At 41.9% G+C, this 26,679-nt stretch overlaps 1 protein-coding gene across 6 annotated transcripts in view; it reads right to left on the reverse strand.

Moving 5' to 3' along the window:
* TBC1D1 (TBC1 domain family member 1) overlaps positions 1-26,679 on the reverse strand; it is a 226,065-nt gene that overhangs the window by 97,801 nt on the left and 101,585 nt on the right. For all 6 annotated transcript variants that reach the window (XM_043438111.1, XM_043438110.1, XM_043438109.1 and 3 more), the window contains 5 exons: positions 14,336-14,791; positions 12,325-12,414; positions 10,484-10,588; positions 9,857-9,989; positions 5,144-5,235 (listed from right to left, as the gene is read on the reverse strand). In XM_043438111.1, the coding sequence (XP_043294046.1) occupies positions 5,144-5,235; positions 9,857-9,989; positions 10,484-10,588; positions 12,325-12,414; positions 14,336-14,791 (876 nt within the window). The remainder of the gene's footprint in view (positions 1-5,143; positions 5,236-9,856; positions 9,990-10,483; positions 10,589-12,324; positions 12,415-14,335; positions 14,792-26,679) is intronic.

Genomic DNA, 26,679 nt, shown 5'->3' on the forward strand with positions numbered 1-26,679 from the left:
TACATCTGTGTCTCTTTTTCTGTTTTTACCATGGGGAAAAAAAAAATTGGAAGAAGCAAAAAAACAAAACAAAACAAAAAAACGAAATGAAGATTATGCACGCAATACACTCCAAGGTCTCCTCCAGCTCCTAGCCTCTTTAGACTTGAAATACCAGAGTTCATGTTTAGAAGACCATCTAATTTAATGTATTCAATTATTTTCCCTGAATATGAAGCAAATAAAACTGAATTACTCTGGAGACACACAAAGCATGCAGTTTATAAACTTTAGAAATATACTCTTTTTATATATATATATATAATGACAGTTTTCCACTGCGCTGGTTCTTCTCTCTCCCTACCCCAAGCCTCTAGCTTGCCCTCTAAAACCAAGTCTGGGTATATAATAAACAGATCAACTACACAAGCATCTGAGGCTGAATCAAGGCTGTTCTCAGCAGCCCTGCTAAGGAGCAAGTTTACCCTCTGTGTCATAGACTCGGAGAGCAGAGGTAACACCTAACCCAGACCTTCCAACATTCCCTCCCTTAAAAGCAAAGATCATTTTAAATAAGCTGTTCCTGCTACTCAAGGAAATGGTAGTAAATGATCAGAAGCATTAACCCTGAAGTAAACTACAGACTTCAGTCACCATGTCAATTCAGGCTCAACTGCAGTAAAGGGACCACACGGAGACAAGACATTAAGAGGAAAAACTGGCTTGAGGAGGGGCAGGGGCATGAGAAGTTTCATGGGAACTCTGTATTTCCACCCACTTTTTCTGTGAAACTACTCTAAAAAATAAGTCTATTTAAAAAAAAAACAAACCTGCAAGAAAGAGAAGCAGACGCAAATTACGAAGCCTCTGAGCAGGTACCCGAGAGCTGACCCATTCTTTCTTTTCCTAATCTTCAGTGAAACTTTTGGGTACTCTCACAAGAAAATCTGTATATTTTCTTGGAGAAATCCTTCACAATCGATTATTTCCAATATCAAAACAACCCAAGAATTCAGCAGTAAGAGAGGAGCATTATTGGTACATTCTCTTTTCCTCGATATATACGTGAAAGAAAGTACTGGAATGGACAGAAATTAGTCTAAACCAAGCACAATGTACTCCCACAGCTGCTGGCCAGACAGCGCATCACGGAGCTCGTCACACATCACAGGGGAAAGACAGGGAGGCTGAGAAGACCACGTCTGCGGGGCCACACAAGGTCAAGAAATAAACGCTTCCTTAAAATAACCGAAACATGACTACGGGCTACCCTTCCATTGAGTGAAGTCTCTTGAATGCCTCCCAGGGAACTTCACCATTCTCCAAAGGGGAGAATCATTATTTCCTGAAGGTGACTTAATCTCATAAACATTCATGAGCCAGAAAGACAGGTCTAAGGAAACTAATGGGGAACCAAGTTGGATAATAATATTGTTTTGCATTATTCAAAGTTAACCTATGGAGTCAGGTCAAGAATCAGGATGCTGGTTACCTGAGGCAGGACCAAGGTGGGGTTCTGAGGCTGGAAATGCTCTATTTCCTAACCTGTGTGTTGCTGCAAGGGGTATTCATCTTACACAAATCCAACAGTCAAAATTTTATAATAAGTACAAAGCTGTTAAATATATTTATTATATATAATAAACCTTTTTTATACCTTTATTATATATAATGTAAACCTTTAAAAACCGATATACTATATATTATATATTATGTATAAAACATAATTATATAGCATATATAATTATATATTGTATATAATAACTATAAACCTTTAAAAATGCGGCATAATTATATATAATTTTTATATTTCTTATATATATAGGCATTATGTATGTAACATCTATAAACTTTAAAAATTGTGCATCACTACATTGTATACCTGGAACTTAGGTAACATTATACATCAACTATACCTCAAAAAAAGTTTATTTCATTGAACTACACACCACTGATTTGTATGCTTTTCTATCATTAGTTCATTTCTTAAGAAAGAACAATACAAAACAATTGCCTGTTAAAAGTAACAAAGTCAATTTTGTTCTGTTTCTTAACCTCCTTTCTATGAGGTGTGGGGCTATAAACCGGTTATAAAAGCAATATGAGAGTCAGTTTCCAACACTGTCTACGAATACCAGCATGCTAAGAAGGTCTATGGTCTTCTGAGGACTCTACTTAAAATGCTTAGTTGGACAATGACATCTTTTTAAAAAATTATAATGAAATCTTGTACAAATCATTTTAAAACTGTGGAAAAATCCAACCAAGTTCCTATATATTCTGTTCAAGAGGGGGAAAAAAAGCTCCTCTAGCTATTAATCTTTAACTTGTAAAGTCATGTCATGTTATTTAATTCATTATCAACATTTATTGAGTATACATCTACTTGGTTTACCTACTCGGTTGAGTATTAAGTCATTCCTTGAAATACACTCAATCAGATGAAGAGAATGTGACTTTTGAGACATTTTCTTTACTAGCCCTACTCAGCTTGAAAGCAACATCTTCCCAGGACAACCAACGTGGACTCAGCACGCTCGGCCAGCAGGGGACAGCACAAGGACAGAGCCAGATCCCGCCAGCAGGGAGGCTTCTCACATGTCCACTTAGACGTGTTTGGAAACTGCACATTTCAAAAAGGTCATAAAGTTTAAAAAGTGGCTCTGCAGTGTCAGGAGTTCTCTTAGAGAAGGGTTAGCACATGCACATGCCCATCTGGCACCAAGGCCTCCTCTCAGAGCTCAGAGTCAAAGCTAGCTTGTTGGCAGCAGTGATAAACCTCAGCATCATTTGCACAGTAATTAATTTCTTTTCCTTTGTGGTTCCATTTGGGTGGCACTTTTTTCCCCATGAAACATTTACTTACAAAAACAGTGAATATGTAAGCTTTGTGCTTAGTTGCTCAGTCGTGTCCAGCTCTTTCTGACCCCGTGGACTGTAGCCCACCAGGCTCCTCCACCCATAGAGATTCTCCAGGCAAGCGTACTGGAGTGGGTTGCCATGCCTTCCTCCACGGGATCTTCTAACCCAGGGACTGAATCCAGGTCTCCCACACTGCAGGCAGATTCCTTACCATCTGAGCCACCAGGGAAGCCCACTGTATGCTTTAAGTACAATTATTTCAATAGTGATTACATTTGTTTTATAAAAACTTGTCCTTGGAGAATTCCTCAGAAACAATTTCTGTTGTTCAGGAACTTCAGGAGAACTTCTGTTCTCCAGGAAAGACAGAAAGGCAAAATATTAACCATTCTATTTTAAGAGGTCTCATGACACTTCAAAGCCACTTTTTCCTTATAATCCATTCAAAATGCATGATTTTCAAATGCATTAGTAGGCACTACAACCTAAAAAGAAACTAGTGACTTGGTTTATATAATATTTTATAAAAAACGAGGTCATTGAGGAAATAACAAGACTATCAACAAGCCATCAGAAGACGAGATCCATGTTAAATATGTATTATTCAAAGAAGAGGTACACCTACAAGGAGGAAGGACAAAGTACAAGCTGGTTATTCAAAGCCAATGAACAATATGACTTCTTTTTGGTCTTTAATCAAAAAATTACAGAGCTTGCTACAACAACACATAGGGATCCCAGCATATTAACTGAATGAATTTTTTTAAAGCAAACACCTGTCACTGATATTCTCTAAAGTTTCTTTGTTGTAACATATTGGAGTGTCTCTAACTCACATGGATCAAAGAGAACCTCAGAATCACATCCATTAGGAACGTGTCACTGCTGCAGAAGGATAACTGGGGTGTTACCTCCCCTGACTCACCACACTGTTTGGGGGAAAGTTACACAGCGCTGTCTAAATGAAAAGAAAGCAAAGTCACATTAGGGAAGGAAGGAATCTTCTGTGCTTGCTAAAGAGCCTTGATGGCACTACAACAAAGTAAGCCAGCATCAGATGAAAAAGGCCCCAGCTCCCATCACAGATGCATTAACAATCAGAAGCAAATTGTCCATCTATTTAAGAATTCTAAGTACATTAAGTCTGTCTGAGAGTACTGTGTACTTAGAACTCTAAAGATCCTTTAAGAAAATTAAGTAGTGTCTCAAGTCAGAAGAACACAAGAAAATTTAAAAGCAACTGATAATTGTGAAAATAACATTCTAAGCTACTTATAAAATTCAAACTCTTTCTAAGTCTACTGCAGAAGACCAAGGAAAGGAGAACTGAGAACATGTGATTAAAAAGAAAAAGACAATTCTTCAATTTCTCACTCTTAACAGAAAACAGATCATAGGTCCTGTCTGTAGCCTCTTCCCCAGTGAGGAGGAAGAGAAAACTGACAACCTAGACTTACTGGCCTTCTTGCTTTGTTTGAAGACTCCTCTATGTGCAAAGCCCTTGCCACTCTCCTCCTCACAAGAGACTTATGCTTTGTTCTGCTGTGATCGCCTCCCGAGAAAAAGTGCCACGAAACCACGGAAAACATCCCTTTGCAAGAGCAGACATGACATTTTTGATGAGCTCATCAAAGATTCATAATGAACGGACTACAGGCATATAGAACGGACTATAGACCATGCAGAGCGTGGTCTCCCGAGATACGTGCACCTGAACACAAGGATGACAGCGAGCTTCCAGGGTTAAAGCAAGAAACCAATGAGCTTGGGTTTTGTCCTCTATTTTGTTTTTATGTTTAGATTTGAAATACTATATAGTGTAGGCAACATTTAAATGTATTTTCAAAACTGAAAAAAAAAAAAAAAAACAGCGAGGAGGGAAACTTATGTTCAACTTCATGTACAAAATGTTATAGCCTTAAGACTCCCACATTGAGGTCTGAGATCCTGAGTGGAACGGAGCTGGCAGAAGTCTCTGGAGAGAGCAGTACTCAGGGACCAAAGTCCAGGGTCCTCTGTCTCCCAGGCTGAGGCTCCTTCTACTTTACAATTTCCTTCCTCTCATTCCTTAAGAGAGCACTCCCCTGGTTTAGTAGCTTTCACATGAAAGCCAAGTTCTGACAGGAGTCTGCAATACTGACCTTGCCCTTGTCCCAAGGCTGTTAAAGCTCAAACCAAGAGGAACTCAGGTCCACTTCCTCAGGGCTCCGACAGGTCTGCTTTGCTATTTTTTATGATAACATTCCACAGAGAAGCTGCTTTTTTTTTTTCCCTTTCTGGAAATTAAAAACCAGTACTGTACCTGAACCTCCTCAAAAATAGTTGCTTGCTCCTGATTAGTTAACGTTGTCAGGTGCTTCTGGAGTTCTAGTTTGGTTTTGGAAGAATTCATTCCTATTAAGAAAAAAAGAGAGAGCAGAGCTGAGAACACAGCAGTGACAGTTCCGATGTAGAGTCAGCACCTTCCACTCACTCTCTCTCTCACATGCTCTCCCTCCCTCTTCAGGCATCTGAGGTCTTATGGAAATTCCAATCAATGATAATGTCAGTGATGAGGACACTGACAAGGAACAGTTTTTGACTGAGCCCTCATGTGCTAGACGCCAACTTAAACATCAGGTTTGTATCATTTCATCTTATACTAGAACAACCTGATGAAGAGGACTTGCTTAGCCCCATTTTACAGTTAGGAAAACTGAGACCCAGAGAGCTCATAAGACTCTCAAAGACCAACACACTGGACTCTACCTCAGCCCTCAGCTTTGTGCGGTTCCAAATCGGTTTTTTCCTACCACTACTCCATGGTGGAACACCGCACACAGCTGGAACACTGTCCTCAGGAAATGATAAACCCTCATGAGTGTTTATATGTAAGCTAGACAATCGCCCTTAAGGAGAAACCACTACTACCCCGTCTGAGAGCTGACCAACATTCTCCTGCAGGTTAGGCTCTTTCACATAAAAGTGATTCGTGTGGCCAACAACTTTCCTTTCACCACCACATGCTTATTAATAGTCTTATGACCACATAATTAACATTACAGAGGATTCTGAGGGAAAGTCATTAACATAAAGCTGCCGTTTTAGTGCCCATCAGAATCTGGTATTTCAGAAAGCTCCTCCTCCACACATACACGGCTCAGACCCCGCTCTGCCTTTCCCTGGGGCCGAGGATGAACACACACGATGAGTCTGGATGAAAGGATCTGCCCACCTATCATGCAAAAAAACTGCGGCGATGACTTTCAGGGCAGTCCTGTCCCTAGCCACTCGCCACCCCATCTCCTCCTGAGGGCGAGCTGCTGGGCCAGGCTCTGGGCCAGATTCATCGACATAACGAGGATGGCCAGATAGGGCATCTCGGAAATCAAGAACAGGGACTTGGAAATCAGCTTCTGTTTTACAGATGAGTTTGCTGAGGTCCAGAGAAGCCAGGTGATTGACAGGCCGGGAGGCCAGTTAGCAGCCAGGCCCATCCCAGAGCCAGCACTCCCCGCCTCCTCAGCAAGCTGTGGGGGGCCCCTGCCCCGGCTCAGACCACTGCAGCTTCTCCAAGTCCTTCCAGAGGTACTCCCCCACCACCTTTTTTTTTGGCCAAGAAAACCCTAAAAGGCCACCATAAGAATAAAAGCCAGTATTTTTTTTTAACGACTGCTGTGCCATTTACCGAACACCGCACAATCTCATCTAACCCTTAACATAATCCTGGGAGTGGGCACCATATAGAGTAATCCCAGGTCCACAGGTGAAGAAACTGAGGCACAATCAAGTCAAATATTTTGTCCAGTGTCATCAGCTACGGAAGGGACAGAGTGAGAATCTGACCCACGCTGATCTGCCTCCAGAGACCACTCCAGAACTCTCCACCGCCTCCCATTACCCAGACACGGTCAGGTCACCTGACACCGGCGACCTCACACCAAAGTGAACTGCCCGGTGAAAGATGTCAGGCCGGGAACGACAAGCAGGGCAGATTCTCACTTATATGTGGAGTCTAAAACACAATATAACAAGACACAGATAGACTTAGCAAGAACGAGCCAGTGGCCGTAGGGCAGAGGGGAGGAGGGGAAGGGCAAAATAAGTGAAGGGGACTAAGATGTACCAGCGGTTTAAACTACCAGTGGTAAAATGAAGAAGTCACAGGGGTGTGATGTATGGCAAAGGGAATGCAGTCAATAATGTTACGATGACACTGTATGGTGTAGAAGATATAAAAATACTGAATCACCATGTTGCACACAGACAGTAATAATATTGGAAGTCAACTATTCTTCAGTTTAAAAGAGAGAAGTGATTAAAGGTGCAGAAAGGACCGCTCGATCTGTCAGAGCACCGGTCATTCCGCTACTCCTCTGGCAAGCTGTCAGGTCATACCAGCCAGGGAAACAGCGATGCCTTCACTGCACTAACTACTTACAGGCTGAATCAAAACAGTGTTTACATTTATGAGCAAAATTAGCACTCAGAGGTCACTAGATAAAAATCCTCCCTGCATCTGGATGTCAATGATACCGTCCAAGCATCCTCTCGTGGACACACTTGCACTGTTTGATGAAACATTCACATATGGAGAAAAACCTCAAGAAGAGTTAGACTCATTACACATACTTCTAACAATCTCAGGTGAAATCAGACAATACGGTCTACTCGTCATGTTCAGTAGGTGTGCAGACATCCTTAGACAGTTCTAGCCTTGTCTTCAGGAGCTCTCAATTCATTAGGTCCCTTCTGCCCCATCTCAAATCAAAGCTGGTCCTCCAGGCCCCATGCCTGCTCTCCACTGTGCACGCTCCATGGGGCTTCTCAATATTTTCAGCCGCTCCTGGGGGTTTCTTCAGCAAGAAGGCAGCATTCCCCACGTGATACCAAAGGTTTCACAGGTGAGAAGGGCAGCAAGTCAATCTGCCTTCATGCTGGCCGCCAGAAAAGGCTCTTATTAAAGGGAGCGCTGATGAATAGTTTTGCTTTGCCGAAGGCAAATTTACTTGGAGAGCAAAAGGAAACCTCAGTTCAACTTTTTCTTTTTAGTGAAAGTGTCATTTATTCCAAGAATTCCCAAAATGCTCCTCTAAACTTTAGAATAAGCAAAATGCTCTGTAAATACTAGCAGTCATAGGGAGTCCAAGCCCAGAATCTGCACAGCTGCTCCTCTCACGTGTTTTAAGTGTCCATCGGCACCCACAAGTGCAGTTTATTTATTCTACTTTATGGATTCCAGAGCACATTAACTACATCAATTGATTAAGAAAACAGTCTTTCAGTCTTTCATTTTGTGGCCATGTCACTGTTCCTCTCCACTGTTTATAATGTTCTTGGCCAGATCATAACTTCCTATTACAACCACTGTTATGGGTACATACAATGAGCTTTAATAAACGATTTCATTCTACTTGGGGATTCCCTGATAGATGGCAAAGAATCTGCCTGCAATGCGGGGAGACCCGGGTTGGATCCCTGGGTAGGGATGCAATCTAGCAAAATGTAAGAACCTGAAACTAAATGTCCATAAAATAATCAGTATCTCCCTTACTAAGGACGGCTCTAATAATGTGCCGTAGATGCTTTAGAAATGCTTCCCAACATGTAGGCAAAAGGTACCCTCACCAGTCTTCTAATTGTGCTAGCTAATGGATGTTTTTACATTAGCATAGCTTTCTGCTTTGCTTGGATCTTATCCAGTAAAAAGATGAATTAAATGATAACTCTGAAACTACAGCAGCAAAATCTCTACCATAATTAAACTTTTCAGGTATAGCTCTCTGAAAGCTAAGCCAGATCAAAGACAGATTTGTCAGGTGGAACCCTGGAACCCTTCCAGCTCCTGCAGGTCAGAATCTGCTTTATCTTCAAGGCCGGTCACTGCAGCCTTCTTTACAAGCTCATAGGGGACACTGCCATCATCGTTTACCTTATCTTGACAACCACTAAGGAAAGAACTAGTGATGCTCTCAGATGGGATCTCTTGTTAAAGCACAACTTTTCTTGTTCCCAGATATATTTTGCATCATGTCAGCAAAGAGGAACAACTAGGAAAACATGGTTGAAAATGTTAATCATTTTGACCCATTTTAAACAGCACTGGAATGCCAGCAAATGAACCTTTGAAGACCTTGAGTGAAGTGAAGTGAAGTCGCTCAGTCATGTCTGACTCTTTGCGACCCCATGGACTGTAGTCGACCAGGCTTTAAGATGATGTCAATTTGTCTTTAAAAAGGGAAATCAGATAGCACTTCACATCCGTCAGGACGGTTATCATCCCCAAGCCCCAGAAAGGAGGTTTGCTTGTCCCTCAAATGTGCAGTAATCCCTTTTCCTTCCACAAAGTGGTGAGGATTAAATGGATGATAATACATGTTAAAGAAAACAGTACAGTGCCAGGCATATCTTAAGCATGGAAATCATAACATTTACCGCAGTTTCTCCCCAAGCCAAATTCCTAGAAAAACTCGGAGCAACACTTCCTGCGCTCTTTCTCACTGGCTCCTCAACTGCAACCTGCCCTCTGGCCATTAAACCTGCTCTGGAAGAAGCTATCGTTGACCTTGTAATGGACTCTCTGCGTTTCCAACTCTTTGTGACCCCACAAAATGCAGCCCACCAGGCTCCTCTGTCCATGGGATTTCCCAGGCAAGATTTCTCCAGGGGATCTTCCCTACCCAGGGATCAGACCTGGGCTTCCTGCACTGCAGGAGAGCTGCAGTGAGCCAGCAGGGAAGCCGTGTGATCGGCTGACTCGGCGGTAATCCTTACCTCTCCTCTTACTAGACCCCTCCAAGGCGGCCGACTGAACACTCACCCACCATGATTAACAGCGCAGCCGGTCTTGTGCCCTCTGCTCCCCTAACTCCTCCACCCTCCTCAGGGCCCCTCGAGGGGAGATGGTAGCAGCTGATGTACAGAAAACACCCCTCCACGACCCCTGTAACTAACATCAGCCTCCATGGGACAGAATCTTCCAACGAATCTGCCCAGGCCCCTGGACTCCTGCCCGGCCCGCCCCGCCCCAGCTCACCCTCGATCCGCTCGCAGAGCTTGTGCAGGCCCTGCAGGGGGCAGCCGTCGCAGAGCTGGGCCGGCGCCTTCGCTGTCCGCTGCAGAGCAGCCACCGTGAAGGCCTGCTTCAGGGTCATCATGATCTCATCCACCTGACCGAAGAGGGGACAACACAGAGAGCAGACAGTCCGTTTAAAGTGATCGGGCAGAGATTTCAGGACTCGGTGGGAAGACCCAGCACTGAAGATTCTTCTGGGCTGTTAGTCACAGGTTAATGGATCATAATCGTTAAGAACCACTAGGATTATACATAGTCTAGAAACACTACAAATGCTCAAAGCTTTTCAAGGAGATAAGGTAAAAACTAGATGCAAATTAAATACTGAACGAAAACCAACTCTTCTGATCAAAAGTCCAAAATGACCTTTGAAAGATGCTAAAGCAGAGGGTGAACGTGAGCATTGAAAATGTGCACCCAAGTATGTCTCAAGTGTATATCAGCTGGTTATTAAACAGTCACAAAAGTATAATTAAAACCGAATAATTTGTCAGCGAGGCCATATAGTTTTGCTATGTAAAGAAATCAGTGAGGCTGCCATCCCCTGTAGATGAGATTTCAAGGTAAGAAGAGCTCCTTCTCACTTACCAGAGCTTCATTTGCGCACTGAAACACATAGCAGACGAAATGAAAGCCTCCACCTCCGCAAGACTCCCGGCAGATGAACCCAAAGTGGTCCACATGTCTAATACCCTGTGGAAGGCAGGGACGAGAGCAAGAACGGTCAGCAGTGCCCAGAGGAGGCATCACTGCCGCACGGGCAGCTGAAGACTCACACAGCACAGTTTTAAAGGACTCTATGAAACTACTATTTTCTCAGATGTTTTAAATATTTAAAAACATCTCTCAAATATGAAGTTCTACTCAAATGTTACTCCTCTGACTATCCCCACAATAAGAGAAGCAGGATCTGAAAACCAGAGCTTTTATCCTCATTTTAGTAGTGAGAGGAAGTGGAGAAAAGCTGACACAGAAAAATGAGAACTTTTCTTAGGTATTTAAGGAATAAGGAATAAGTAGATGAGAGAGTAACAAAGAAACACAACTGTACACACACACAAGCCAACACACGTAGACACAAAAATTAAAGGAAAGGATTTAAAATATTTGTACTCCTAAAATAACAAAGAAGTAAATCCTGAAGTAAACTGGTAGGAAGAATGAGTCAAAAGTTATACACACAAAGAACAGAGATACTTTCAAACATAAGATATTAAGGCCAAAGCTGTATCACAGTTTCCTAAGAGCTCTTTTTAATAAATATTAATATGTGCACTTGTTTTGAAAGTATCAGCTAAGAACCACCTTAATACAGATAAGACACCACCCATAAATATTAACCTACAGCATCTCCTGAAAGCACGAGCATGCAGAGTGTTGACAGCTTGAAGGGCAGGTGATCATGTAAACTTGTAAACATCATTTAGGAAATAATAAAACTACCGTATGAAAAAGCAAATATTTAATATTACCATTTCAATAGAAATACAAGCAAATCAAGATAAAATGTCTATGGAGAATCTCACTTTCAGGTCAAATATTTCCCATTAAACAAGCAATCACTGACACATCCTGGCATTGCCATCAATGTTCTCCAACGGCAAGTTAAGCATATGCAAGAGGTTACTCCAAAGGAGAATACGATTTGGAAAAAACATTTTCTTTGTAAATGGTTCTCTAGTCGGTTTTATGCATGAACGTTGTTTTCACCTTTGGGGGGAAAAATTCCCTATTGAATCATTACACAGATCACATTATAAATCAACAATGAGAGTTTCATTATATCTTATTAATTTTGAGAAGATGAAAATGAGAAAATGATTATAGACTTTCAAAAACTACCCAAATAGTAACACATTTTTGCTAGGAAGATTCTGAGTAAAGTTGTCATAGCTCATTATAACTGACAGATTCTCCAAATCTCTCTATGAAACACACCCAGGAGATTTTCAGGAAAGAACTCAAGTAGACACTGTACTCTAAGGAAAACATCCTTAAAGGTAGTCATTATTTATTATATTTTAAGGAAGAAAAGATAATGATCTTGGTATCCCAAAAGTCATGAATTTTTATAAAGTAAAAATAAGTACTTTAAAAAATACATTAGTGTGTATGAATGTATATATGAATATGCATATAGACACACATACACGCACATACACCTGGAAATGATGGCTGTGGACCACTACCAATGACTGGGAAAAAAAGAAAAGGAGACCTACTTTCTCCAGTAAGTTATGGTTGCTAAAAGCAAAATTTTTAACTTCAAAATTATATTTTGCCTTAATATACAAAAGGAAATGCAAGATCACAAACCCAGCACTTAGCATACATCTTGTGACCTTAGCCACTTCGGTTGAATGACAGACAGTAAAATAATTCATTAAAAAATTCAACTGCAGTTGAGCTGATAACCCATGTCCATTTACCTGAGAGCAAAAGGATATCTCCTTAAAATTTTTCTGCAACGCTATTTTTTTGGTGTCAGGACTGATGAGGTAAACTTCAGATTGACCAATCTTAAAAGACAAAGAGAGAAAAAAACTAGCTTTGCATGAACACTGAATTCAGATTTATTACACAAACTTTCTCATTTCATGATCGAGGAAAATACAGAATCAACGGCTCAAGCTCCTACTGAACAGTGACCGCATCACGCAGACGGCCACTCCAGGCCACACTCCATTCTACAGGCTTCGGGCAGCAGACAACAGTCAGTGCGTTCACCGTCATCAGGCAGCAGCCTTGAGGCGAAAGGACCAAATACCCCAAAGTCAGTCACAAAGCCTCAGGTTCCCACAGCTCCCCTTTGTAAAAAGAGAGGTTTCTGCATAAGTGAATCTCCAAGGATACAGGAGCTTCTGTTTTAAAATTTCCAGGACACTCTCTAATGATCAGAAAAGTCTTAAATTATTGTTAAAAATCTACCATTTGTCGAGTACATACTGTGTTAGGTACTCACTCCTGCTTACCTGACTTCCTAAATGAGTTGAGAGTGTCAGCACAAACTAACATTGTCTTACAGACGAGGGTCAGCCTAACGGATCTCGTTAGCGCAGAGGGCTGTGTTGCAATAACCACACATTAACTGTGCAGCTTCCCTCCCTTCCCTGCTGCTCTGCGAACCCGGGATGATCCTCCAGCTGGCCACAGTGACGTCTCTGCTCAGTGAAAATCACTGCCTTCGGAAAGCCCTGCTTCCCCAGAAGCCCTCAGAGCATCCTTTACTTCTCCTTGCAGCATTTATCACGGTTTTACTGAGACAATTACTCCTACAGTCAGCTGTCAGTCTCTCACTGGAAGCTAAATTTCCCGTGCGCAGAGATCATGCCTGTCCTGTTCATTGCTGTATGTCTAGCATGTTGCAAGGGACCCTATATACAGCACTTACACAATAAGTACTTGAAAATAAGGGCTCTAAGCAGCTTTCCCAATGACACCAAGAAGTTTTGGTGGTTTGTTTTTTTTTTTTTAAATATAGATCACACATTACAACACCAGTCTTGCCAACGTAGCACTCTTTTCAGTATACTAGGTCAACCATGAAAAGAGGAAGAAATTGGCCCTCTGACACTCCATCTTGATCTTGAACCTGTATGTCTACACAGCCAGCTTCCTCATCACTTGGCCCTGAGTTAGGCATGGAAATATTACATTTAAGCACACCTTGCTCTCTCTCTAGACTCTCAGTCGGCCTTAGGCCAAAGAAGAGACAGAGGAGGCTGAGAACAATCTGTTTCCCATATTGCAGAGACCAGCTCACTAGGGAGCCAGCTGAGTCCCATCATCTCAGACCCAGACGACTCCCAGGATAGCAACCTTTCCAGAACAGCCGCGATCAGCCCGGATCCCAGGAGCCTCAAGTGCCAGGGACAGCCTCCTGCGCATGCCTTTCCTGGCATTTGGCTCACTGTCAGTTTATCAAATCATTTCTAGAAAAGAGTAAGCAGCTGGCTAAACTAATACTGTACTTTGAGTATCAATTTCAAATATCATGTTATCCCCAATTACCCAGGTAACAAAGTGTAAGTAGTTTTACAAATTAATAAAAATAATAAAGAAGGGGTATTTTCCAAAATATTTTGCTGAAATATATTACTTGAAATATGGTTTCAAAAAAAAAACCCTTTGGGAACCTCTTTTACACACATTAATTGATTGTTCCACATTGAAAAGATGTCTTCCCCACCGTGTGGGAGGGGGATAAAAATCAAACAGGATGTAAGATAAATTCTGTTTGTTACCCCCCAATAATTCCCAAGGCTAATGGGGACTAAATAAGGATTCTATCCAGACAAAAGAATTATTCAGAATAAAAATATACGGATTCACACATAAATCCAAAAGCAATTCACAGATAATCTTTGCCCGACTAAGCAGATTTTCTTTTGAACACACAGACCAGACTGGGGATGTGCGGGAAGCTTGATAATATTTTACCGTGAAGAGCATAGTTCGATTTTCCTCAATATCTGTCGGCTGCACAATATTGTGTCCACTAATCAGGTGGTTCTCGATGTCGCTCTCCTCAAAAGAGCTAAAGAAACTACTACTCCGCAGGCCCGCATCCTGAAACTCCTTTCGGAAGGCCAAGGAGCGCAGCCCGGGCTGCGAGAAGGACTTGCGCATGGGCCGCGGGCCCCGCTCCCCATCCCCCGGCGGCTGCAGCGCAGACCGGAAGTGATCCGAGGAGAAGCCGCCGCTCACGTGACTGAAGCCCTCGATGCACTCGTCGATCAGGGCGGGCGGGGCCTTCCTGTGCGCCACGGCCACGCGGCCGCAGAAGAGCACCTCGAACTTCTTGGCGAAGGTGTCATCGAACTCCGAAGGGCAGCGGAACTCCTCCTGGCGGGCGATCTTCCCAGCCTGCCGGATGGAACTGATAATCTCAGGCACCTGCCGGGAAAGGAAGGAATGTCATTTGGAACCTGCTGTGGATGGGCTTCCCTGGTAGCTCAGCTGGAAAAGAATCCGCCTGTAATGCAGGAAACCCGGTTCGAACCCTGGGTTGGGAAGATCCCCTGGAGGAGGGCATGGCAACCCACTCCAGCATTCCTGCCTGGAGAATCCCATGGACAGAGGAGCCTGGCGGGCTACACACACACACGTGGGGTAGCAAAGAGTCGGACAGGACTGAGTGACTAAGCCCGCATCCACCGGAGCCACTCATGCTCCCCACATCCATGCACTGCATGTTTCATCACACGGGGCCAAAGGAGAAGCCCACAGAGTCCCAGACCAGGAGAGGGAAAGGCACGACTTTCAGAGAGGACAGCAGTATTTATTAAGCATCCCTTACACGTCGGAGATATGCTAGGGGATTCATGTGCCTGCAAGCTTAAGTAACGAGTCCACACTCACAACAAGTTAAACCCAGGCTGGTCCCCCCACTCCAGAGCCAAAGGTCTTCTCCGAGAAGCCCTCACTCTCCCTTCAAGAGGTCTGTCACCAAAACAGTATGCAGTTATTCTAGATTTCATGGCAGTACATCTTTCAAAATAAATCTTGGGATTTATTTCAAAATAAATGACAGGATGAGGATAACAAGACTGAAATTACCTTACACAACCTTTCTTCTAATCATAACATCATTACTTTCCCTAATGACAACTGATAATTTATTCCTCAGTTTTATATTCCCTAATAGTTGAACAGTTTTGACTACAGAGCTAGGAGGTTTTAATCAAGGACTAAGCAACCATGACAGTATCATTATCAAGGCAACACACTGTGGCTCCTTTCCACTCAACTTCTAAAGCCTTTGGTTCCCAATGTAGTCATGATCAAGAGAATGAACAAGAGAGTCTCATGTACTATTGTCAGGCCAACTGCTATACCCTCTCATCATTAGCTTCTGACAAGATCCTTCAAAGAAGCCACAGAAAGAGACGAGTCCTCCACAGAATGAATAAGCACGTGTCCAATCATCTGGAAGACATACAGCCACAGCACTAACACAAGACAGACGTGAATGCATTTTCATAAGGAAAGGCCTAGCTTTTGATATGACCTATCAAATAACACCCAAGGCTATTTTTTTCCTTTTCTCTTTCTAGGAAAATCCAATTGAACACCCAATACCCATAGGCCCATTGTCTTTTTAACAACATTATAGAAGGAAAAGAAAACCAAACCCTTTACAGTTTAGGTCAAAGATCAATATATACAGTAAAGGGAGGTGGTTTCAGTAGATCTGAAAAAACTTATATTCTGTGTTCATAACATAATCCGCAAAGACCCAACTCAAAAGACTTTTCTCTGTAATTTCATATCATGCACACCTTAAAGACAATCTCTGCTGAAAAGATTAAGATATATCCTTTCAAGGTACTTGATCATACAAAAAGTCAAAACATCTTTAGACATATTTTATATTTTAAAAAATTAATTCGTAAAGCATAAGACCTAAATGACACTAAGGAAGCCAGAATTTCAATGTCAAGCATCCACATGCTCTGAGTATTGCACAGCTTGGGCTGTGGCTCATTCCTCTACATATAAATAATCACACATCTTGCCAAGGCCTAAAAGCTATTCATAAATATAAAAGGACAGAAAGAAAAAAGAAGTAGCAAGTCTAGATTTCATTCACACATTTGCCAAACAGTCACTACAGGACCTTGGCAAAAACAGCTTCAGTTTTTCTCTCTTGGTTGGGGGGGATTCTTAAAAGATTTTTCAGGTAAAAGTTGTTTCTGTGAGCATAAAGAATAATGACTTTTTCAAAAAAGAAAAACAGTTTATGCAACTAAAAGATGCTTTTCTAAGCAAATGGGTAAAATTATTTTATCAGGAGTCATGTGAATCTTCCTAATTACTAACCCCACTCTCTGAACAGGAAATTCAAAGCTTACTCAGTCTTTTGAGGCTTCTTACAATACCCGACATTTCTATATGCTGGGTCTTCCCACTGCATCTGAAGTGAGTAATGGTGTCTTTCATTACATATCAAAGGGGAGAGAAATGTGTGAAGTCATATGAATTTATGGTGACTCGGTAATAAAGTAGAAACACAAGTAAGACGTAGATTAGAGAACTTGCTTTTTCCGTCTCTTCACAAGGTCAGAAGAGGCTAAAGTGTATATCGGTCCTAGGCAGGCAGAGTTGTGCTGTGGTCCTTTTCCCAGCCACCAATCTTTTTCCTATCCTTTAATCAGATTCTTCAAAAGATAATGCTTTAGTCAAAAACCAGTGCCTCCCTCTCCTTGAGCTGGTAAGCTGTGTGAATATGGGTGTAAAGGAGATAACTGGGCTTAGAAAAATCTCAGGGATCCTAACAAGAATATAACAATTTCAAAATATTTGAAGGCATATTACCAAACACAGTTTCAACAATAAATTGTAAACAGTTTAAAATCCAACATTTTAAAAACATTTCTGTAAGTCATTCAGGTATACTAAAAGACTAAATAAAAAGTGGGCTCCACTTATGTCTAAAGTGAAGTGAAGTGAAAGTCAGTCGTCTCCAACTCTTTGTGACCCCATTGACTATACAGTCCTTGGAACTTCTACGCCAGAATACTGGAGTGGGCAGCCTTTCACTTCTCCAGGGGATCTTCCCAAACCAGGGATCAAACCCAGGTGTCCTGCATTGCAGGCAGATTCTTTACCAGCTGAGCCACAAGGGAAGCCCCCATTTATGTCTAATTTTGCAAAACTTTTATAGTTTAGTTCTCTTTACCAGAACAGACCTGGGTACTGCTTTTTGAAAAACGAAGGTATACGACAAACCCACAGCTAACGTCATACACAACAGTGAAAAGCTGAAAGTATTCACTCTAAGATCAGGAACAAGATAAGGATACCCACTCTCACCACTTTCATTCAACATAGTTTTAGAAGTCCTAGCCAAAGCAAGCAAAGAAAAAACAAAATAAAAAGGAATCCAAATTGAAAAGAAGAAAACTGTCACTGTTTGCAGATGACATGATACCACACATAGAAAATCCTAAAGATGCTACTGGAAAACTACTAGAGCTCATTAATGCTCTAGTAGAAATCTGTAAAGTTTCAGGTTACAAAATTAATACACAGAAATCTGTTGCATCTCTATACACTAACAACAGAATATCAGAAAAAGAAATTAAGGAAATTCCATTTACCATCAAATCAAAAAAAAAGAATACAATACTGAGAAATAAACATACCTAAGGTGGCAAAAAACCTGTACTCCATAAACTTTAAGACAATGATGAAAGAAACTGAAGACAATGCAGACAGATGGAAAGATACACTATGTTACTGGCCTGGAAGAATCAATATAGTTAAAGCGATTATACTACCCAAGGCAATCTACAGATGCAATTCAATCCCTATCAAACTACTAATGATATTTTTCACAGAACTAGAATAATTATATATATATAATCATATTAATACATATACATGTATATATAATGTAATACCACTCAGCCATAAAAAAGAATGAACGTTTTCTATTTGCAGTAACATGGATGGACTTGGAGGGCATTATGCTAAGTGAAATAAAACAGACAGAGAAATCAATTATATGTGTGTGATATCAATTTTATGTGAAGTTTAATAAAATGGGGATTCCCTGGTGGCTCAGTTGGTAAAGAATCCTGCAATGCAGGAGACCCGGTTCAATCCCTGGGTGGAGAAGATCCCCTGGAGGAGGGAATAGCAACCCACTCCAGTATTCTTGCCTAGAGAATCCCACAGAAACAGAGGAGTCTGGCAGGCTGTGTCCATAGGGTCGCAAGAGTCAGACATGACTGAGCACACACACACACACACACACACACACACACACACAAACTAGTAAATATTAAAAAAAAAAACAAACAAGTAGATCCACAAATACAGAGAACAAACTAGTGGTTACCAGTGAGGCGGGGGGAAAGGAGTAATAAAGGCAGGAAAGAATGAGGTATAAATTAATGGGCGTAAGATGGACTCAAGAATGTACTGTACAACACAGGGAATATAGCCAACATTTCCTAAGAACTGTAAACGGAAAGTAGTCCTTTAAAATTGCATAATTAAAAAAAAATGAAGACGTGATGTTCACTTATGATGAAATCCTGAATTCCCTATTCTTTATAACTCTGTCCTGGACTCACCTACACTATCACTTGTAACATAAGGAAAGTGGGTCATTTATTTCATTTTATTTCCAAATGTCATCCTAGGTATAACTGGATGCCAAGAGGCAGGGATTCAGAAGTGTGAGATGAACACAAGATAGCCCTGCCTGAGAAGGGAGTGGGGCCTGGAGGAAGGTTTGGTTAGAATCTTTACAGTAACTGAGACGGGGTCTGCTGGGAACCTGAGCTAAGCAGCAAGTACTGCAAGAGGAAAAAAAGGTGGCAGGAAAGATTCCAGAAGGCAGACTCACATGACTGGTGACTACCTGGATGGGGGAGCTGGGGGCATGGGAGACTGCACGGGACTCATGGAAGAAGGCTGAGGCTCCATTAGGGAATCTGGGGAGAGATGACAGTGAGCTCCCCTCCTGTCCACGCTGAGTACGACCAGAAGGACTTGAGAGTAAAGACATGTGGCGGGCAGCTGGACAAGCCAGCCTGGAGTCCCAGACAGGAGATCTCGACTGGACACCAACGGCCCATGTATACAGACGGGAGGTGGGTGATGCCCTGGCAACAGAAAAAGGGGAAGGAAAGGAAGTGAGCTAAGATGGGGGGGTTAGGATACACCAGCATCTCGGGTGCAGAGAAACTAAGGATCACGGCAGAGAAGCAGGAGGACAGGCAGGCAGCGAGATGCCAGAGCCAGCGAGGGAAAAAGCACTCCTCCTTGGGGTGCGGGGTGGGGGCGCTGACTGAATAAACAAGGGCTGGGACAGGTCTGCCGGAGTTGGCAGCGTGTGCAAAACATAAAGCAGGGATGCCCACAATGACCCTCCAAAACAAGCAAGCAACTAAAAAATGTCTCAAGGTGAAACTTTGAGTCTATGAGAACATCTACTTCAAGTTACAATATTTACTGCAAATACACAGACGCTTTAAGGGCAAATACGCTGAGGTCAGTAGCGTTTATTCCCACTGATATGATCTGGGTACTTTTAATAAAAATCTTTTTTTAGTCACAGCAATAATATCTACGTCATTTCTGACTGCAGATAAAGTAAATCAAAACTAATGGCAGCAAAAACAAGAATCTGAAAAGCATTTTGCTGAGATAAATTCACAAGGATTTCAGATTTGGTTTCCTTTCTTTTAACAATGGGCATTGCAATAAAAATGTTAACTGAAATGAATTGCCAATAATGAAGAAACAAACTCTGTTTTAAACATAAAAAATCTATTGAACTACTCTTCTGTCAACCTATTTGAGTTTATGCTTAAGGTCATTTTTACATCTGCACTTCTTTCACAGCCAAAATAAGTTTCTTCTGAATTCACGTACTAACAAATGCATGGTACAGTATGAAGTTTCTGTAGCAGGTTTGTGAATATTGGTTTATAAGTAGTCAGAAAATGATAATCTAAGAGAATTAAAATACTCATTTCTGCAAATAAAATCCTTATTTAAACCTTTGGGTCAAATTTCTTTTTAAAGATTTGAGGATTTTAAAGGATTATAAACACACTGCAAGTGTAATTTTATTCACAAGGACTTAGGAAAGAGCCCTTGAAACATTATTTAGGATGAAAAGCCATTTTACTGAACATTTACACTTGTGATTTTCTGCCAACTAGTAACAAATAAAATATTAAAAACTGTGTTTTGCCCATTGGATGAAATGTTCCCTCACTGCAAGGAGTTAAAACGAGCACTTTGAATAGAAAACAATCATTTCAGATATTATTTCTCAGAAGAAACAGACTTGTTTTGTTTTCATTGGTAATAAGTGGTCATTTGTATTTGTTGGTCATAAACAAGTAAATAGGGAAAGAAAATGAAATTAAACCATGTCTCCATGTACCCTGTCTTATATGCCTTGAATTTCATACAAAACACTTAAGAAAATATCTTCTTACTAGTGCTCAATACTTTGATTATTTAAAGAGAATAAGACTGCTGTCCGATATTCTCGACAGGACACATGTGAGCATTCCTAACATTCAACAGTTTGGCCTATCAAGACTCGATTCAAAATAAAGATGTGGACACACCGCATACAGTGAAGAAGATGAGCCTGCCCCTGACCTGAGCAGAGGTTCAAGGGCAGGGAGTAAGAGCCTTGTCGGAACCTGTAGTTCCCAATGTGCACTGCAGAAGCCTGGTCCCCAGGAGAGGTCTGGCGCGGCTCCTCCCAGGGAACCGATGCCCCTGCTCCTGCTGTGAGCTTCCAGTTAGCCAAAGGTCAGATGAATGCACTACATCTTCCTGACAGAGAGATCAGATGCGCTGTGATCTGGCTGGGGAAGCACCTGGCGTGTCAAAAACGCTGATGACCCTGGCCCCTAACGCAGCCCTCACACCCTGGGTCAGGAATGCCTCATCAGTCTAGCCTCCGGGTAAAAAAGAAATAGCAGCATTCAGCCGCCCTGGTTCTGATGTGACAAACTGGATAAACTCTCTTCTTCGTAGCTTTTAAACCTCACGGAATGATGCAATGCAAACACAAACCCCAGCATCATACTATGAAATAATCATTCGAAAGGTTCCCTACAACCTTCTGGCTAAACCAACACTGTTCTACAAACACTTAAAACAATGAGAATAAAATCCAACTTACGAAGGGATTTAATCGCTGCAGGAGCTAACACAAGAAGGTAGAAGATATTGCTCTAAGAGTATGAAATTGCTTTGTATGTTTTCTAAAACAGTTTTTTAAAGCTAAGACATTTTGAATGGTCAGCATAAACACTGACAGAAGTCACTAAAAGATCAACCTGGGAACATAAGTTCTCAAAGTCTAAACCTCTTCATTTAATGCACTGATTTGTAACTCAAATACACACTACAGAGGCAGATAAACTTTTAAAACGAGTGACTTTTATCTAGTTTTCATCAGTCTAGATGAAGTAGTCTGTGGAGGTGAGGCCCTGGCACCTGCGGTTTTTCAGAAACATCTAAGAGCTGTCAGGGGCAGAATTCCAGATTTACCACCTGTCCTCTGTCATGCCCAGAGGTAAGGAAGACACTCCTCACCCTGCCCACTACATCATCACACCCAAAATCCATGGGATTCTTAAGAACCTACGCGAACTGTGAACAGCAGTGAAGCAGCCCAACTCACAGATCCAGACCCTGCTTACAGCAGAGATGAACAAACTAGTGAAGTCAAAAACACAAAATTCACCCCACAGACATCTGGCAAGCTATGTATACCATTTAAGGGCAAATTTGACTTGCAAATAAATTCACTGTATTTTAGAAGTCTCAAACTATTAAATACAGGAGAGCAAGTGCCTTGTAAGAAACACTACTCTATGTTTTTGACCAAATCTTAGAGACATCAAAATAATGTCTCCAAGATTAAGAAACATTCACAAATATAATGAACCAGCAGTTTACCATAGCAATCATCCCGTATTAGTTCTGCACATTACACAATCTTTGAAAAAGGACTCTAGGGTCCCTTTTCTACAAAACAGGGGAACTAAAACATGTAAATATGCTGCAAGTAACTATTTTTAAAAAAAGCCATTTCCTTCTCCAGGACACACGCCATAATTGGTTTCAATAAATGACACCCTGCATGTAAATAAATGGAGTTAAAACATGCATGCACATGCACAAAAATAAACTCAAAATGGCTTAAAGATTTAAACAAAAAACATGACACCATAAAACTCCTAGAAGACAGCATAGGCAAAACATTTTCTGACATAAATCATATCAATGTTTTTATTAATTAGGTCAGTCTCCCAAGGCAATAGGAATAAAAACAAAAACAAACAAATGGGACCTAATCAAACTTACAAGCTTTTGTACAGCAAAGGAAACCATAAAAAAAATAAAAATAAAAAAGACAACCAATGGAATAGGAGAAAATACTTAAAAATGATACAACAGACAAAGGCTTTATCTCCAAAATATACAAATAGCTCATAACAACACAATAAAAAAACAACTCACTCAAAGAATGGGCAGAAGACCTTAACAGACATTTCTCCAAAGAAGGCATACAGATGGCCAGTAGGCACATGAAAAGATGCTCAACATCACTAATTATTAGAGAAATGCAAATCAAAATTACAATGAGGTACCACCTCACACCAGTCAGAACGACTATCATTAAAGTCTACAAATAACAAATGCTGGAGAGGGTGTGGAGAAAGGGGAACCCTCCTACACTGTCGGTGGGAATGTAAATGGGTGTAGTCACTATGGAGAACAGTATGGAGGCTCCTCAAAAAACTAAACGTAGCGCTACCATGTGATCCAGCAACCCCACTCCTGGGAATCTACCTGGACAAAACTACAATTCAAAAAGATACATGCACCCGAACGGTCTCAGCAGCACCGCTCACAACAGCCAAAACATGGAGGCGGCCTAAATGTCCGTCAAGAGCTGAATGGATGAAGACGCAGTCCATCCATACAGAACAGAACGGAACAAGGCCGTCTGCAGAAACAAGGACACAACTAGAGACCACCACACTAAGCGAAGTCAGCCAGAAAGAGAAGGACAGTCACCACATGATACCACTTACACGTGGAATTTAAAATATGGCACAAATGAACCGACCTATAAAACAGAAACAGGCTCAGACACAGGGAACAGCCTTGTTGCTGCCGAGTGGGGAGGGAGAGAGAGGGACTGGAGTGTGGGGCTGGCAGATGCAAACTATTACATTTAGAACGGATAAACAGCTAAAATCCTAATATATAACACAAGAAACTGTATTTAATATTCTGTGATAAATCATAATGGAAAAGAACATGAAAAAACAACATATATACGTATATAACTGAGTCATTTTGCTACACAACAGAGATTGGCACAACATTGGACATCAACTCTACTTTAACAGGAAAAAATATGCCCTTTTGAAATTGTCACTGAGAAGAGATCTTCAATAAAGGACTGTCTGGTCACACAGTTTGCATTTATCAGCAAAACAGGGAAGCCAGCCAGAGCACTGGGTGCCAATACTGCTTTGTTTCTACCTAAAATCATCCAGGACCAAACATTAAACTCACTGGAATTGATCTTCAAGCTAATGAGTGCCCGTGTGTCATCTTTCCATGTCCAAATCAATAGTCTTGGAGGAAAGGAGAATATGGACCTTCTGTTAAGTGACAGACACATGAGTGCTTTTCACTGTGCTCCTTTATTTCTCAAAAGTCCTTGAAAATCTCAGAGCAGTTAATAAAACACTAGTGGCCTGCAGTATGAAAATAAACAAGCTGTTCTCTATGCAATAACATGGGTAAATACAAACACCACATTGAATGAAAGCAACAGGTATAAAAGAATCACATGGTACAATTCCATTTTTGCCAAATTTCAAAAACAGGAAAAACTAAACTATGACAAATAGGAAGCAGAATAGGTATTATCTCTGGAGGAAGGAGAACTTTGAGGGGGCTATGATGGGGCCTTCTGGGCTATTGATCTGCTTGCCAGCCATATAAGATTACTCAAACCATAAGTCATTGAGTATATGATTTATGTATAATTCTATTTGGTACACTTCAATGAAAATGTTACCAAAAAGAAATATTTTTGCAGGCATGATTCAATACAACTGAGAAGGAGACAGTGGCTCAGATGGTAAAGAATCTGACTGCAATGCAGGAGACCCAGGTTCAATCCCTGGGTCAGGAAGATCCCCTGTAGAAGGAAATGGCAACCCAACCAGTATTCCTGCCTGGAGAATTCCATGGACAGAAGAGCCTGGAGAGCTATGGTCCATGGGGTCGCAGAGTCAGATATGACTGAGCGACTAACACTTTCAACAACTAGCCCAATGTTACCCAGCTAATAAGGACAGGAGCCAGATGGAATCAACCTGATGCCAGACACATCCTCTTCCTACCACACCAAGCCTTCACTCTGAAGTCACACAGACATCCTAGTCCCCGGGGCAGGAGGGAAAGGGGGGGGGGGGGTTGGGGGGGTGGTCACGTGTTCTTTGCTTTGGTTTGGGAGTTTGGGGCTTTGTTTTGGTCTTACATGGAATCCACCCCCCTTGTTTCTAGTAATAATCAGGACCTCATCCCACTTCCATTCCAGTAGTTAGGTGGGACACACAGGCCCACCTAAACCACAGTCCATGAGTGGACTGGCAACCCCGGCCCAAGCTGACCAGCACACTATTAATGACTCCACAAGCTCCACCGCCTCCACCCCTGCCGGCCCGGTAATTAGTTTGGGGTTGGGTACATAACTCCATTCCAGACCAATGATTGCAAGACTTAGGTGGTTTATGGAATTGACAGCGGGGAGGAAAAAAACGTGCTGTTGCTTTAGACAGTGATTCTCAAACAGGGGCAATGCTGCCCCACCCCTCCTCACCCAGGGGTGGTCGGGCCAGGGACGCTGCCGCACACCCTATGATGTATAGGACAGGCTCCCCCGCAAAGACTCATCTGGCCCAAAACCTCAGCAGCGCCAGGACTGAGGAATCTTGCTTTTGGACTTAGTTCCGTGGCTGTAAGCCTGGAACTGCAGGCGCCATCACACATAAACGCATGCCAGAGAGTTCCATGGGAGATGGAACAAAGACGGGAAGGGAGAGAATGGAAGCAAGAGGGTGGAAATGATGGCTGAGGGCCTGGATCCAGCTATCCCTGATGTCCTATCAATCGCATTCTCATAGCAATCATTTTTTTGATAAACCCATTTTATACTGTCACTTGCAACACAGAGTCCTGTTCACACTTCCAACGTGTATAAAGTTCCAGTCTCTCAATCATGTCTGACTCTTTCTGACCCCGTGGACCGCCAGGGAATTCTTCAGGCAATACTGGAGTGGGCGACCTTTTCCTTTTCCAGGAGGTCTTCCCAACCCAGGGATCGAACCTGGGTTTCCCACACCGCAGGCAGATTCTTTACCTTCTGAGCCACCAGGGAAGCCTTCACCTTATGCCGAATTCTATGGGGAATACAAAGATAGGAACACATAAATCTCCTTCAAGGAACCTACAGTCTAAACAAAGAAAATACACAAGTATGAAAATAACTAAACAATGTGGAACACCAATCACTACGGGAGCAGCAGTGCTAAGGAGGGTATGAAGATAGGGAAATACAAGCTCAGTATAGAGTATACTTCAAATAAATTATTCAGAGCAAACAGGATGATTTATATATTCACCAAACTCTACCCTTGTTAGAATGAAACCAGCTATCAAAGACCCTCAGGGAGTCCAAACTGGCTCAATTTTTTTCCCTATAAAAAAAGTGAATATATAAAATTTTAGATCACATCAACGACTGCTGAGAAAGAGCCAAAGTAAAATTCATGTCTGAATGACTTGTTTACACATGACTGCTCTACCCACTTATCTCCTGGCTATGAATGATGAGAAAGGACTCACATGTAATGCAGAAGAATGAAGAAACACGACCACAACACGTGGGTTATTTGCAAAGTAGCTACACAGGGCCTCGTACACAGGTCTACATGCTTCACTCCAAGATGAGTCTGCTTTTCTCGAAAGGTCATCTTCCCCTTGCACCAGACTGGCATTGGGGCTGGTGCCCACCTCAGTGACGGGGCACTGGAGTATCATGTGGCCTTGCGCTCTCTCCAGAACACATAGCCTCCTTCACTGGCTGTTAGCACAGCCCACCTCAATGAAAAATAAAGCAAGGCAATCTCCTGGGCTTCAGCAAGATCTCTAAGGGCAGGACTTAATTTCTTAGGCAAAAGATTGGTTCCCTCCCCCAAAGGAAAAGA

Source organism: Cervus canadensis, chromosome 19, assembly GCF_019320065.1.
Source record: "Cervus canadensis isolate Bull #8, Minnesota chromosome 19, ASM1932006v1, whole genome shotgun sequence".
NCBI classification, from domain to species: Eukaryota; Metazoa; Chordata; class Mammalia; order Artiodactyla; family Cervidae; genus Cervus; species Cervus canadensis.